This window comes from Schizophyllum commune (assembly GCF_000143185.2).
Source record: "Schizophyllum commune H4-8 unplaced genomic scaffold SCHCOscaffold_2, whole genome shotgun sequence".
Taxonomy (NCBI): Eukaryota; Fungi; Basidiomycota; class Agaricomycetes; order Agaricales; family Schizophyllaceae; genus Schizophyllum; species Schizophyllum commune.
The window spans coordinates 1,023,537-1,036,943 of record NW_026089539.1 but is presented as its reverse complement, the minus strand read 5'-3'; the positions used below and the strand labels follow the sequence as shown (position 1 = coordinate 1,036,943).

General features: G+C 56.1%; 5 protein-coding genes and 1 non-coding gene across 6 annotated transcripts; 3 read left to right on the top strand and 3 right to left on the bottom strand.

Annotated features, from left to right (window-relative positions):
- Positions 1–591: 591 nt before the first annotated feature.
- On the top strand, positions 592–2,114 carry SCHCODRAFT_02486731 (uncharacterized protein; the record flags this gene model as incomplete). Its single annotated transcript, XM_050342863.1, has 4 exons — positions 592–761; positions 814–1,038; positions 1,095–1,464; positions 1,521–2,114. 4 exons carry the CDS (start codon positions 592–594, stop codon positions 2,112–2,114), a joined length of 1,359 nt encoding a protein of 452 aa, XP_050202110.1.
- A 409-nt stretch (positions 2,115–2,523) lies between these two features.
- On the bottom strand, positions 2,524–3,451 carry SCHCODRAFT_02696361 (ARM repeat-containing protein; the record flags this gene model as incomplete). Its single annotated transcript, XM_003038831.2, has 5 exons — positions 2,524–2,564; positions 2,620–2,745; positions 2,796–3,178; positions 3,229–3,331; positions 3,388–3,451. 5 exons carry the CDS (start codon positions 3,449–3,451, stop codon positions 2,524–2,526), a joined length of 717 nt encoding a protein of 238 aa, XP_003038877.1.
- An 82-nt stretch (positions 3,452–3,533) lies between these two features.
- On the top strand, positions 3,534–5,138 carry SCHCODRAFT_02610017 (WD40 repeat-like protein). Its single transcript, XM_050344405.1, has 5 exons — positions 3,534–3,899; positions 3,957–4,120; positions 4,169–4,295; positions 4,347–4,903; positions 4,959–5,138. Exons 1-5 carry the CDS (start codon positions 3,563–3,565, stop codon positions 5,040–5,042), a joined length of 1,269 nt encoding a protein of 422 aa, XP_050202109.1. The 5' UTR covers positions 3,534–3,562; the 3' UTR covers positions 5,043–5,138.
- Positions 5,139–5,283: 145 nt separating this feature from the next.
- On the top strand, positions 5,284–6,622 carry SCHCODRAFT_02744056 (ubiquitin). Its single transcript, XM_003037490.2, has 3 exons — positions 5,284–5,442; positions 5,500–5,727; positions 5,784–6,622. The coding sequence occupies exons 1-3, from the start codon at positions 5,339–5,341 to the stop codon at positions 6,367–6,369; spliced, it is 918 nt and encodes a 305-aa protein (XP_003037536.1). The 5' UTR covers positions 5,284–5,338; the 3' UTR covers positions 6,370–6,622.
- Positions 6,623–6,695: 73 nt separating this feature from the next.
- SCHCODRAFT_t24 lies at positions 6,696–6,781 on the bottom strand. Its single transcript has one exon. It is a non-coding gene; the product is annotated as a tRNA-Ala (tRNA).
- A 165-nt stretch (positions 6,782–6,946) lies between these two features.
- Positions 6,947–12,124, bottom strand: SCHCODRAFT_02662674 (uncharacterized protein; the record flags this gene model as incomplete). The annotated part of the gene is made up of 18 exons (XM_003038832.1): positions 6,947–7,372; positions 7,421–7,509; positions 7,563–7,690; positions 7,739–7,821; positions 7,872–8,206; positions 8,254–8,588; positions 8,644–8,960; positions 9,014–9,240; positions 9,289–9,369; positions 9,749–10,154; positions 10,209–10,303; positions 10,353–10,480; positions 10,525–10,616; positions 10,670–10,986; positions 11,042–11,361; positions 11,412–11,728; positions 11,783–11,901; positions 12,064–12,124. The coding sequence occupies 18 exons, from the start codon at positions 12,122–12,124 to the stop codon at positions 6,947–6,949; spliced, it is 3,876 nt and encodes a 1,291-aa protein (XP_003038878.1).
- Between the last annotated feature and the right edge of the window lie 1,283 nt (positions 12,125–13,407).

Genomic DNA, 13,407 nt, shown 5'->3' with positions numbered 1-13,407 from the left:
CCTCACACCCCTCTGAGTCGCATACCGCGTCCACTCCATGTCTCTGCCCACGGCGACCTCGTTCGTACCGCCGGGTACCTCTGCGTCGAGCGGGACGAGCTTCAGAGACGCCATAGAATCTTGTGCGTAGTGGACGATGTCGAGGGCGTACCCTGTACTCATGCTCGCACTCCAGATCGCCGCGCTCAGTACCTGAAAGCTGGTTCCAGCGTTGCGTCGGACTATGAGGACAGCGATGTCGATGAGGAAGAGGAGGACGAGGACGACCTCGAGACCCCCCGCCCGATCTCGCACCCGGACGAGGTCGTCGACCAGTTTGACTGGGATGGCATTGAGAGGCGACCTACGCCGCCGCCCCAGTTGACGGTACCAGTCACCTACACTGATCCTGCGACGTCGCGCCAACATCCTCCGCCGAATGCGTCGAATCAGGCCCGTGAAGTCACGCCTCTTCTCAACAAGCCCAGCATCGCGTTCGACCAGCGTCAACACCCGCGCCATGCGCCGATTCCCCCTCCCATTGATACCCATGCCCATGTTCACCATCATGCGCACCATCCGAACCTCGAGCGCCGTACCTCTACCGCGTCGATGAAGTCTATGCGGCACGTCGGGCACAGCACGTTCGGGCAGACCCTCTTTAACTCGATCGCCATTCTGCTCGGTATCGGCATGCTTTCTGAGCCTTTGGCCTTCCACTACGCAGGATGGATAGGCGGGACCATCTTGAATGTTATGTACGGCGCGATTACATGCTATACGTGAGTAGACGCGCAAATTCACTTCGACGCGATCGCTGACACGACAATTTAGCGCCAAGATTCTTGGGAGAATTATCCTTGCTGACCCACGTTTGCGCTCGTACTCGGATATCGGGCGCAAGGCCTTTGGTCCTAAGGCCACCCTGCTCATCAGTCTGCTCTTCTGCTTGGAGCTGTTCTCTGTCGCTGTTATTCTGGTCACTCTGTACGCCGATTCCTTGCACTCGATCATCCCAGAGATGTCTTCCAATGCGTACAAGGTCTGGGGTCTTCTCATGTAAGTTTATCACCCCTTGACTATCATCGCCTTACCTTGCTGATCTTGCTTCCTAGCCTCATTCCCACCGTATTCCTCCCGCTCTCTCTCCTGTCCTATACCTCCATCCTCGGCATCCTCTCCACCATCTTCCTCGTTATTGTCCTCTTCGTTGATGGCTTTACCAAGAAGGAAGCTCCCGGCAGTCTCTGGGATCCCGCTCATACTGAGCTCGGCGTGGGAAACTTCCGCCAGCTCGGGGTCGCCTTCGGGCTGTTCATGGCTGGCTTCTCTGGCCATGCAGTCATACCGTCGCTCGTTCGCGATATGCAGGATCCGACGGAGTTCGAGAGCATGCTGAACTACGCGTTTGTGGTGGCGACGGCGATTTATACGATCATCGGGTACGCTGGTTACTTGATGTTCGGTGCGGATGTCAGCGAGGAGGTAGGCTTTCCTGTCCTTGATTTTCTTTCGTTCATAGTGCTCACCTGTTCACCTAGATCTCCCTCGACCTCCTCCGCACCCCTGGGTATCCCAAACAGCTCAACCAAATTGCCCTTTGGTCTCTTGTCATCGCCCCCCTCTCGAAATTCGCCCTGACCACTCAACCTCTCAACGCCACCATCGAGATGCTCCTCGGCATCACCCCGCACATTGCCTCCCCCGAGACCGTCGCCAACAAGCCCCGCACCCTCGCCGGCGCCCTACCGCGCACCAAACACCTCCGCGCCATGGACTTCCTCCGCGCCAAGCACCTCCTCTCGCGCCCCGCCGCGCGCCACTTCTACGCGATCGTCCAGCGTGTCGTCGTCACCTGCCTCGCCGTGCTCGTCTCAGTGGTCGTCCCCGAGTTCAGCGCGATGATGGCGTTCTTGGGCGCGTTTAGTGCGTTCATGCTATGTGTGATTGGCCCGGTGGCGGCGAAGATCGCGTTGACGAGGACGGGGAAGATGCCCTTGCCGGTGGCGCAGCGGAAGGGGGAGGGGAGGAGCTGGTTGAGGGTGGAGGGCGCGATGGATGTGGGGTTGATTTTGATGGCGGTGGCGATGGCGAGTTGGGGGACGGCGGCGGCGTTTATGGAGAACAAGGCATAGGCGGGATGGATGTTCTGTGTTTTACTGGATACCCCACCAAAAGCCGCGCGTACTCACTCTCGCGCTGCGGCACTGGCGTGTATTGCGCCCCTTCTTCACATTGTAGTTCTTCACGATTCTCTGACCCTTAGTCGACGACGATTACTGACTTCACCTTTTGACGACTCTTCGACGATACTTACGATAGTCAACGCGTGCGTAGAAAGCATCACCTAGCATTAGTCCTTGTAGTGTATCTCTAGCATGAAAGCTATGTACAACCTGTGGTTCAGAATGTGCTTGACGGCGAGCCCAACACGTATGAGTGCCGTGGGTGCCAGGGGAGAAGTCACAAAGCTGGGCCAGTCGTGAAGTCAAGAGATCGGGTGCAGATGGTACAACAATGCAGGTACAACAGAGTACAGTAGCACTATGGCTTGGCAGCGCCGTGAGCAATGACCTTGGTCAGTTCTATGATCGAAGTAAGTATGCGCTTGTGCGAAGACGGATGTAGGGGTATACTTACGCGGCAACTTAATGCTTTCTTGCACCACGGTAGCCTCGATGTGGTTGTCCGGGTTTGGTGGGACGGCGACAACGTCCCCAGTCGTTGTCCAGCCCAGCTTCTCAACATACGCGTCAAGCTCGGCACCTGCAGTGATGATCAGTATGACGGAAGCGTATATCGAGGGGACCGCGGACCGCTCAGATCGAGGTACGTCGCTAGCCTGTCCTTCGAGATCTTCGTAAACGTCGCCTTCACCGCGCGGATCGCCACCTCCCGGATGGCATCCTCAAATCCGACGCACTCGACGGTGTAGTTATCGCGCAGCGCCTCGCACTCCGAGGACCGGTACGCCTTCCAGAAGGCCGGGAAGCGGCAGCGGTAAAGGAAGTCGTGGAGGCCCTTGAGCACAGGAAGTAGGGTGGGAAGGGGATCGGGCTCGTCGAGCGAGGCATTGGGGGGTCGCTCGTCAAGGAGGGAGATGCAGAGGTTGAAGTCGGGCCCGGGCACGGCGGTGAGGGCCTTGAGAAGGACGTTTACGACGACGTCGGGGTTGTAGAGCTCGGGGTTAAATTGGTAGCTGGATAACAGAATGAGATGGGTAGATAAGTGTGAGGGGGAGAAACGCACAGCTTCAAGATCGCCAAATTGGCCATGCAGTCATACTCCTGCGACCGGATCTGGTGGTAGAGGTAGTCCTCAAGGATGCCGACATTGGAGGGGTTGTACCGGTCTGCATTGTCCAGGTTTAAACTCCCAGATGGGCGCGATGGATATCAAAGTGCTCACCAACGCCGGAGACGAGGTTCTCGATGAGCTCTGTGCGCGTCGCGGGGGTGTGCCAGGTCGACATTTTGATTGCGGAGGGAGGGAAGGAGGACCGAAAATTTGGCACAGCCACCGGCGGGCTCCCTTTGTTTTCCTTTTACGCGCACCGACGCGACGCGTCTTCTTGATCTCGACCATGGTCGACGCGATGGACGTCGACGGCGGCGCGACGACGAATGCCAGTGAGGACGTGGTGAAGGAGGAGCCTGTGCCATCGCCGGTGCCCCCGCCAGCGGCGAAGACGGTGGTCACTCGTTCGCTTATGCCCATTGCTGCAACGATCATCACAACTGAGGAGGCTGGGCCTAGCAAGGCTCCTCAACCTAAGGAAGAGGAAGAGGAGGAAGGTCCGAAACCCATCCCCTACGACCCCAACAAGCCCCACTACACGACGCGCTACATCTTGACTGGGCACGCGCGCTCGATCTCGGCGGTCAAGTTCAGTCCGGACGGAAAGCTGCTGGCGTCCTGTGGTGAGTGTTGCTGCTCGCCGCTCTACGCATGTCCTTGACACGGGAAACTCAAGCAAGCCGCCGACAAGACAATCAAGATATGGGATCCCGAGATTGGAGAGATCGTGCATACCTTGAAGGGCCACGAGGAGGGCATCTCGGACATAGCGTGGTCCAACGATGGTCAGTACATCGCAAGCGCGTCGGATGACAAGACGGTCAGGATATGGAGCGTCGCGGATGTGAGTGGTATAATGAACTATCAAAGGCGCGTCTGACGCGGTTCGCAGGCCAAGGAAGTGAAGCGCTTGATAGGGCATACGAACTTCGTGTTCTGTGTCGCTTACAACCCGGCGGGCAACCTTATTGTCTCCGGAGGGTTTGACGAGACCATACGGATATGGGACGCGTCTAAGGGTGAGTATGGTCGGCTCTGTACGTGCCGGGAGGCTGACGACTTGTACGCAGGCAAATTCGTTCGCTTCATGCCTGCACATTCCGACCCCGTTACCTCGGTCGGATTCAGCCACGACGGGACTATGATTGTATCCTGCGCTATGGATGGCTTGATGTATGTCTTCTTTTCTGTAGCCCTGCTTCGTTCTGACCAGCCGACAGACGCATATGGGACACCGAGTCCCGGCCAGTGTCTCAAGACCCTCGTCGACGATGACAATCCCATCTGGTACGATTCTCTGCCCCCTCGTGTGCCTCCCTCACACCTACATGCTCATACCGCGCCCAGCTCGCACGTCCGCTTCACGCCAAATTCGAAATTTGTTCTCGCCTCGACGCAGGACTCGACGGTGCGGCTATGGAACTACCACGCCTCGCGGCCGGCGAAGACGTACACCGGGCATGTGAACCGCACATACTGCATTCCGTCCTGTTTCGCGACCAGCAGGACGGGCGAGCGGTTGGTGTTGAGCGGCAGTGAGGATGCGAGGGTGTACATCTGGGATCTGCAGTCGAGGCAGTTGGTGCAGGTGCTTGAAGGGCACAAGGATGTCGTGTTGGGTGTTTCGGTAAGTCATTCTTGACATTCCTGCTTGATACGGCTCGTTGACATGTTTTGTCCAGGTGCACCCAACGAAATGTATGCTGGCTACCGCCGCGATGGAGAAGGATCTGACGATTCGGATATGGGAGGATACTTTGACGTGACATCGAGCGATTCTTTCGAGTTGTACGGCCAGGATGAGCCATCGTTGTTCCCTACTAGTCTTGTTCAATTGTATATCTGTGCTCTTGCGCCTGAAAGTGGAACCTCTGCCACAACAGCGTCCGAATGACAAAGCCAGAGTCAAGTTCGGCGCGCCGGTTCCAGGATCTTCTGGTGCTGTCCACGTGCTGCGCGTCACATGTGCGGGGTTATATAAGGCGGTACCCCGCAGCCAACCTGCTTATCTCTCACTTTCATCTCGTACCACACCCACCGAACTCGCATATCCTCAGTTACCATGCAGATCTTCGTGAAGACGCTCACCGGCAAGACCATCACTCTCGAGGTCGAGTCCAGCGACACCATCGACAATGTCAAGGCCAAGATCCAGGACAAGGAGGGGTGCGTCGGCGCTTTTGTTCGTGGCGATGAGTAAGGATGTACTGACTCGCCTTGCAGCATCCCGCCCGACCAGCAGCGCCTGATCTTTGCGGGCAAGCAGCTCGAGGATGGCCGCACGCTGTCCGACTACAACATCCAGAAGGAGTCGACGTTGCACCTCGTCCTCCGTCTGCGTGGCGGCATGCAGATCTTCGTCAAGACCCTCACGGGCAAGACCATTACCCTCGAGGTCGAGTCGTCGGACACCATCGATAACGTGAAGGCGAAGATCCAGGACAAGGAGGGGTGAGTGGCGACGATGGCTGTCGCGATGACGACATGTGGCTGACCAATGCCTGCAGGATCCCGCCCGACCAGCAGCGTCTCATCTTCGCCGGCAAGCAGCTCGAGGATGGTCGCACGCTCTCGGACTACAACATTCAGAAGGAGTCCACCCTCCACCTGGTGCTCCGCCTCCGTGGTGGTATGCAGATCTTCGTGAAGACGCTCACGGGGAAGACGATTACGCTTGAGGTCGAGTCTTCCGACACCATCGACAACGTCAAGGCGAAGATTCAGGACAAGGAGGGCATTCCGCCTGACCAGCAGCGCCTCATCTTCGCGGGCAAGCAGCTTGAGGACGGCCGTACCCTTTCGGATTACAACATCCAGAAGGAGTCGACCCTCCATCTCGTGCTCCGTCTGCGCGGTGGGATGCAGATCTTCGTCAAGACGTTGACCGGCAAGACGATCACGTTGGAGGTCGAGTCGTCCGACACGATCGACAATGTGAAGGCCAAGATCCAGGACAAGGAGGGCATCCCGCCTGACCAGCAGCGCCTGATCTTCGCCGGGAAGCAGTTGGAGGACGGTCGCACGCTTTCTGACTACAACATTCAGAAGGAGTCGACGCTTCACTTGGTCCTTCGTCTCCGTGGGGGTAACTGAGGATGTTGCTTGACATAGACCCGTATATTGTACACTACCTACACGTCGTATAACGCATCGTCATGATTTTGGGAAGGACCTTGTTGTGTGAGCTTCGCAATTAGTCGAGCTTCAAGTATGAGATGAGTGTTGTGGTGTATGCATGAACATTGGAAGAGCAAGAGAGCGTAGCTCGTCAGTTCCGATCTCTCCCTTTACGGTGTGCCAGTCAAGTGATGTTGAACGAGGTCCTATGACATCTGATATCGTGGCTACCTGCGTACGGCCGTTCAGAAGCTGTCTACGTATAGCTTAGAGTGCGTTCAGCACGCAGGGCGCAAAAAAGATGGACTTGCTGGGAATTGAACCCAGGACCTTTCGCATGCACGTGGATCAATGCTAAGCGAACGTGCTACCACTGTACCACAAGCCCTTGAGGTAAGACACTGATGGTAAACTATATATCAGCCTGCAGAGTTGAATCTCTCGACGCGTCAAGTATGGCCTCCAGATGTCGTATCTAGCCCTGAGCAGACTGCCGGGTACGTCTAGAGTAAGATGATTATGGATGTGTATAATACAGCGACATGAGGACGGCCTAGTAGTGACCAGGCTCGTCGTATTCTTTGTGAGGTGTCCATTCTGTCGAAGGGGACGGCAATGGTGATAGCTGCGTATCCTCTTCTCGCCACTTGTATGTAGGGGTCGACGGCTCGGACGACATAGGCGAAAGCGTCAGCACGGCTTCTCCACCAGGTGGGCAAAGCGATGCTCGTACGTCGGGTTGTATGACAAACATGCCCGCGAGACGCAGGTCGTCCTCGTTCGGATGCTCGACACGACCAATCCTTCTGAGAACTTCTGGTCGGCCGCGCACGAACCAGATAAGTTGGAGAAGGCCGAGCGAGTCTAGGACATCGACGGCGCCCACGGTTCGAGACTCGCGCGGGCGTACCAGGAGCGCGTTTGTGGCCATGAGAAGCAACGATACGGCCAGACCGACGGCCACAGGCGTCAGGTTGAGCTGGGACTATGTTCAGCTAAGGTTCAGAAGGTATCGAAGCGCACGCACATGAAGTCGTTGCACGGCCTCTGGTACCACAACCGTCTTGATAGTCGAGCGCTGTATCGAGTATTGGTCTTGGTTATTAACCTGATTGACTGCACAAATCGCAGTCAGTGGATCGAACCGGAACACGAGAGCAGGTAAGTACAAGACCAAAAATACGAAGCCACGAGACGACTCAAAGCATTCTCGACGTTGTGTAATTGTACGCGACCACGCGAGGCGTGTATCTCCGACCAGCCTGGTAGCTTCAGACCCAGAAACGAGATGATGTACCTGTAATTTAGTGAGCGTGGTAGGATGGCGGAAACTAGACCAACGTACTTTTCCATGAAGCCCAACTTGTCTTGATCCGCCCCACCAAGAGTGAATGTTGTCTGGAACTGATTAGAGACGGCTGTACTCCACTGCACATTTTCGTGAGCTCGCATCGTACACATGGTTTGAGACAGCATACCAGGTCTAGAATATTCAAGTCGCCCGGCGCTGGTGGGTCTTGAGGCTGCCAAGCCGACAGACTCGAACTGATGGACAGGTTTGGAATCTGCCCGTCCAAGGGCAGACGCGTTGAGACCGAGATGTCGATAGTATGGTTGTAAGCATACAGATCGCAGCCCAGTATGGTCATGTTAATCGGCGTGCCCTGCTTGGTTGGCAGTGTAACATTGGGCAAGACGGTCCCGGCGGAGTCTTCGACGTCAAAAGTGCCGTATAGGTAAAAGCTGCGATTCGTTGCGGGGCCCATGTCGTCGGAGGCACGGCCAGGAAAGCCGAGAGCCATAGTATTGTTGGCTATGAGAGTGAGCAAAGTCCATAAAAATACAAGGAACTCGACCTACGTAGGATGAACTTGACCTTGACGTTGTTCTGCTGTGTACCGTTGGGGTACACATGCGAGATGTTGTAGAACGCTATCTGGTCGCCCATGAAGATGCTCTGGCTTTCTACATTGAAGTCATTGAGTGAGCCGCAGGTCACGTTGAAGGTCGTCGCGTTGACGTTGACGGTATTGTTGCCCTCATTGAGCACCAGCTGGTCGTACATGGTTGATTGCGCCAGCCCGACTGTCTTGTCCGAGTCGAGAAGAACGACGTAAGGCAGCAAACTTGACGCGTCACTGAAGAGCGCCCTCGCCAGCGCCGATGCATCGTCGTGTGAGTTCTCGGTCTGCGTGCTAAACGTGGCGTCTCAGTGGCGAAGGTGCGAGGAGCTGTAAGTAGACAACGTACTGCAACAAGCCATTGACGTGGGGATACGCAGCTATGCTACTCACATCGGCCGGGTGGGGATAAGTCCCGACCTGGAGTGTGAACATAGCGGGAATCGTCACATGAAGGATCGCGGCGTTGACCAAGTAGCTCGCTATGCAAGCAATCGATCCCAGGGCACTGCGTATCCTGCTCTGACCGTAGAGCGTCATGAGCGCCGATCCGAGACCGATCCACGAGTTATACTCGTCGTGCATCGCAGTTAACGTCTGCTTGCTTGTCAACAGTCGCCGCAGAGCAAGTCGCTGGGTAAGCCAGATGAGCAGGGCGCCATAGACCTGAAGGTGGGGGTTCAGTGATCGGATGATGGGAGATGAAGCGCAGCGCGCACCGTGGCGAAGACAGTCCCAGAGACAGTGATCGCAGTCGAGGTAAGGTCGTCAAACGTGCTGCTGGACAGTGGGATCACGACCTCCTCCTCCAGATGGTAGACGCAAATGATGAGCAACGCAAGGTGCATCCCGACGAGGAATCCATGCATCGCGTACGACAATCTCCGCAGGAAACGAACTTGGCTGATCGTGTTATTGAGCGAGGTCAGAAAGCGCTCGGCCGCAGCTAGGTGTATAAGTATTCATGTTCTTCAGGCAAGCACAGAACGCGCACCTTGGAAGGAGCTCCAGCTCGACTGGGATCGTGGTGCGCGGGTCGGGCCCGCCGCATTAGTGGTGGAAATCATGGAGTTAGCTAGCGCCTCTGCATAGAAACAAACGAATGACTGGGTGCTCGTCGCGTGAAGCGAGGAGGAAGGAGTGACGGTCTGAGACACGACGGAGTAACCCTGAACGGTCTATCCATCGCCGAGCTGAGGAAGTCGGAGAAGCAATCAAGGCGTGTTTCCAACACTTCGACATCAAGTTCGTTTGCCTCAAGCAGGGTAGTGGCCGTGGGAAGGCTAGTCGTATGCCCGTTTTGCCGTTGATCTTCAGGCTTCAAAATAGGCAAGTTCCTACTCGTGCAGGTGTACGCGAAGGAGGATGTTGTCGAATAGTGAGTATACTGCGGATCTTATAGCAGCTTCGAGTATGTACGACGTTGTTGTTAGCGAGGTACTGCTAGTGACGACCTGTATCTTCGTCCATCTCGGACTTGCTTGGCCCCCAGTCGGAGGCAGGCGAGTGTAATGGTACAGGCTGAAATACAAAGTCCCCTTGCCATTTGTACGAGGGCGTCGTCCGCTCGGACGTGTGTGGCAGCACGAACGCTGGACTATCCGACGCGTGTACCTTCGGCTGCACCGCGAACAGGCCTGCTAGACGCAGCTCATCCTCAGTCGGATTTTCGACGCGGCCTACGGTGTCGAGGACTTCTGGGCGGTCACGCAAGAACCAAATGATTTGCAGCAGGCCGAGGGAGTCGAGGACGTCGACGGCGCCTTTCAAGCGCGATTCGCGGGGGCGCACAAGCAGCACGTTGGTCACCATGAGAAAGAAGGACGTGACGAGTCCCACCGCGACCGACGTTAGATTAAGCTAGAAGAATTACACCGTCAGGAGGTCGATCTCATGTGAAGAGCAAAAACGCACATGCAATCGTTGAACGGGCTCATACACCCAAATTTGTGAATATTCCGTGAGTTGGCCACCGAGTTGCGATCCTCGGTGGTAGTTGTGTTGGTTCGCTGCGCAGGAGGTGAGCGTATTCCTTGGATATGTGGCACGGTGACCCACCGGACCAGAAGTATGAGGCAGCCAACTTGCTGAGGGCATTCTCAACTTCATGCAGTTGCACACGTGCCCTTAAAGGATTCAACGAAGTCCGACCAGGAAGTTCCATGCCAAGGGTCGAAACGATGTAACTGGAATTTGAGATCAGAAAAAGCGCTATAGCGGCAAGACGAACAGCGCGTACTTCTCCATGAAGCCCAGATATTTCGTACCCGGGCCTCCTAGACTGTACGTCGTAGAGCACTGTGTTGACACTGCTGTACTCCACTGATACCAGTGAGCGTCAGGGCAGCATGTGAAGGAAAAGGTCAAGTACTTACCAGGTCTAGGAGGTCTAAGGCTTCTGGGTCGACGGGGCTTTGGGGCTGCCATACAGACCAGATCGAGCTTGCGCGCAGCGGTGGAACCGCAGATTCGTCGACCACGCGCGATGAGACATCTACCGGGACCGTATGATTGTAGCTGTACAGATCGCAGCCAATGAGCGACATGTTCGCGGGCAAGCCACGTCTGTTGCTGAGAGTAAGGTTCGGGAGGAGTGTGCCCGCCGAGTCTTCGATGTCGAAATTGCCGTACAAGTAGAAGCTGCGATTAGACGCCATTTCTTCAGCGAAGCCAAGCGCCATGGCGTTGGTGGCTGATCGCCAATGTTCAATGAGCATAACATACTTTTGGAGCAGATAGACACGTACGTTGGATGTAGTTGACTGCGACATTGTGTTGCTTCGAGCCATCGGGATAGACGTGCGAAATGTTATACCAGACCACTTGATCGCCATTCTGGACAATGTCGTTCACTACCTCCACTCCATCCAGCGACCCGCAGGTGACATTGAAGGTTGTCGCGTTTACGATGGCGGTGCCCTCGCCATCGCGAGATTGAAGTTGACCATACAATGTGCTCTTGGCCAGACCGATCGTGTTCTCCGGCTGCAAATCACCGACATATGGCAGCAAGCTAGACGCGTCGCTGAATAGAGTGTGCAACAACGGGGCTACCTCGTCATTGGGACTACAGCTTTGGTCAGAGTTCTGGCTCACGGCAAGAAGCTAGGCACTCACTACAACCAATTATACGCGTTCGGATACGCCGGTATAATCGACGCCTCTTCGCTGCGCCCTCGAGAGGCGACCACCAGCGTGAACATGGCGGGAATCGTAATATGAAGGATTGCCGCCTCGACGAGATAGCTCGTGATGCAGATGACGGGGAACAGTGCACTACGGAGCCTCGTTTGGCAGTAAAGGGACATCAAGGCGGATCCAAGACCGATCCAGGAGTTGTACTCGTCGTGCATCGCGGTCAGGGTTTGCTGACTGGTGAGCAGGCGCCGTAGGGCGAGTCCTTGCGTGAGCCAGATGAGCAGGGCGCCGTACACCTGTCCGCGAGAGCGTCAAGTATTGTGCATGCTGCAGAAGGGAATGACACGAACCGTCGCGAAAACCGTCCCGGCCATCGTAATCGCAGTGGCCGTCAGGTCCTTGAAGGTATCGCCGTTGATTGGGATCTCCACTCTCTCCTCGAGGCGGAGCAGAGCGATGACGACAAGCGCTACATGGATCCCGAAAAGAAAGCTGTGGACAGCATACGACGCTCGTCGGAGAAAACGACCTTGCCCAACCGTCTCATTGATTGAAGTTATAACGCGTGACACGCCGCCTGGTAAGTACTATATGAGTATTTCGATTCCCACAGAGAGAAAAAAAGGCGTACCTCCCCAACTAGCTTGAGTACGAGATGAGCGCGTGGGAGAATCATCGATATCAGGAGACATGGGATAAGGAAAATGAGAGGAGAAAAAGAGTGAATGTTGAGCAGACCTCGAAGCGATGGTGGTGGAACGAGACACAAAAAGTCCGAAGCATACATACTAGGAGTTCTGAATCTTACCCAGTTCACTCCGAATCCCGAGACCGTGAGGCCGATGGATGGAGCCCGAACTTCCCAGCAGTTCAACATGTCGGCTCCGCAGAATCACGTTACAAGGGTCGCGGCACGTGAGCTTTCGGCGTTTGCCGACGCCGGCCCATGATGTTGATCTTGAAGGTCGGCCTCACAGGCGACTTGAGGTTGTGGAAAGCGACTGTACTCACTCACCCTGTAGCTGCTAAGCCTACAAGTGTTGTATATTGGCATCATATAGTAGCTCTGGCATGAGTGGAAGAGGCAGGATGTTGAACCTTGCTGGATGAGGAGAGCCCACCACTGTCGCGTAAGGCCATCGCAAAGAAGGGTGATGAGGATGTGCAACCTACATCGGCGGCACTGGCGGTCCAAGGAGGGCTCACCAATTCCCATGCTCCCTCCCCGACCCGAGGTCAACGCCAAAGACCGCTCGTAAAGGCCCCGATGAGGCTCACACGAAGCCTCCCCGCCTCGCTGGCATCCCGCAGTCGGTATAGGGCCCAAAGTAAAATTTCGTGGGCACGGTGGGAGACTTCGCGACCGCGGTCAAAGTCATCGTGAGCGCGGTGGGAGACATCGATGACGGGATGGGAGGCGTCGTTGGCTTGGCGCGGCGGCAGTAAGGCGGCGTGGCGAACGGCAAGGCGATGCGGTGGACGGCGAGAAGATGCGGGCCAGGAGACGCGGTGAGTCAAGGCGAGGGAATGCGGCAAGCGGCGAGGCGATGCAGCAGATGGATTGAATGCGAGGAATGTGGCGAGGCGTTTGCCGCAGTCGAAAGAAGGCCGACACGAGAAGCTATCGCAGAACTTCGCAGCTATCGGGGCGTCCGGGATTTTCGTGCTGTGTGTGATGCGCTTCGACGGTGATAGCCCCGAGGGTATCAATACCGTGTGCGCCAAAGCTTCGGATGGCTTGTAGGTGGTGGTAGGTTGGGCGCAGTAGGGTAGTAGGTTGGGTGCCAGGGTGGTAGAGGGAGCAGTAGGGTAGAGAATTGGGCATTACGGCCTACCCGGGCAGTCATCCTTACAAGGCAGCGCCGCGGCTAGCGATGAGGGCGCTGTTGAGAGTATGAGGGACTTGCTAATAGACTTCGACGACCATATGCCTCTGGAGTGGGGGCTAGAGCGTCGCGCACGACGAGTGGTGGAT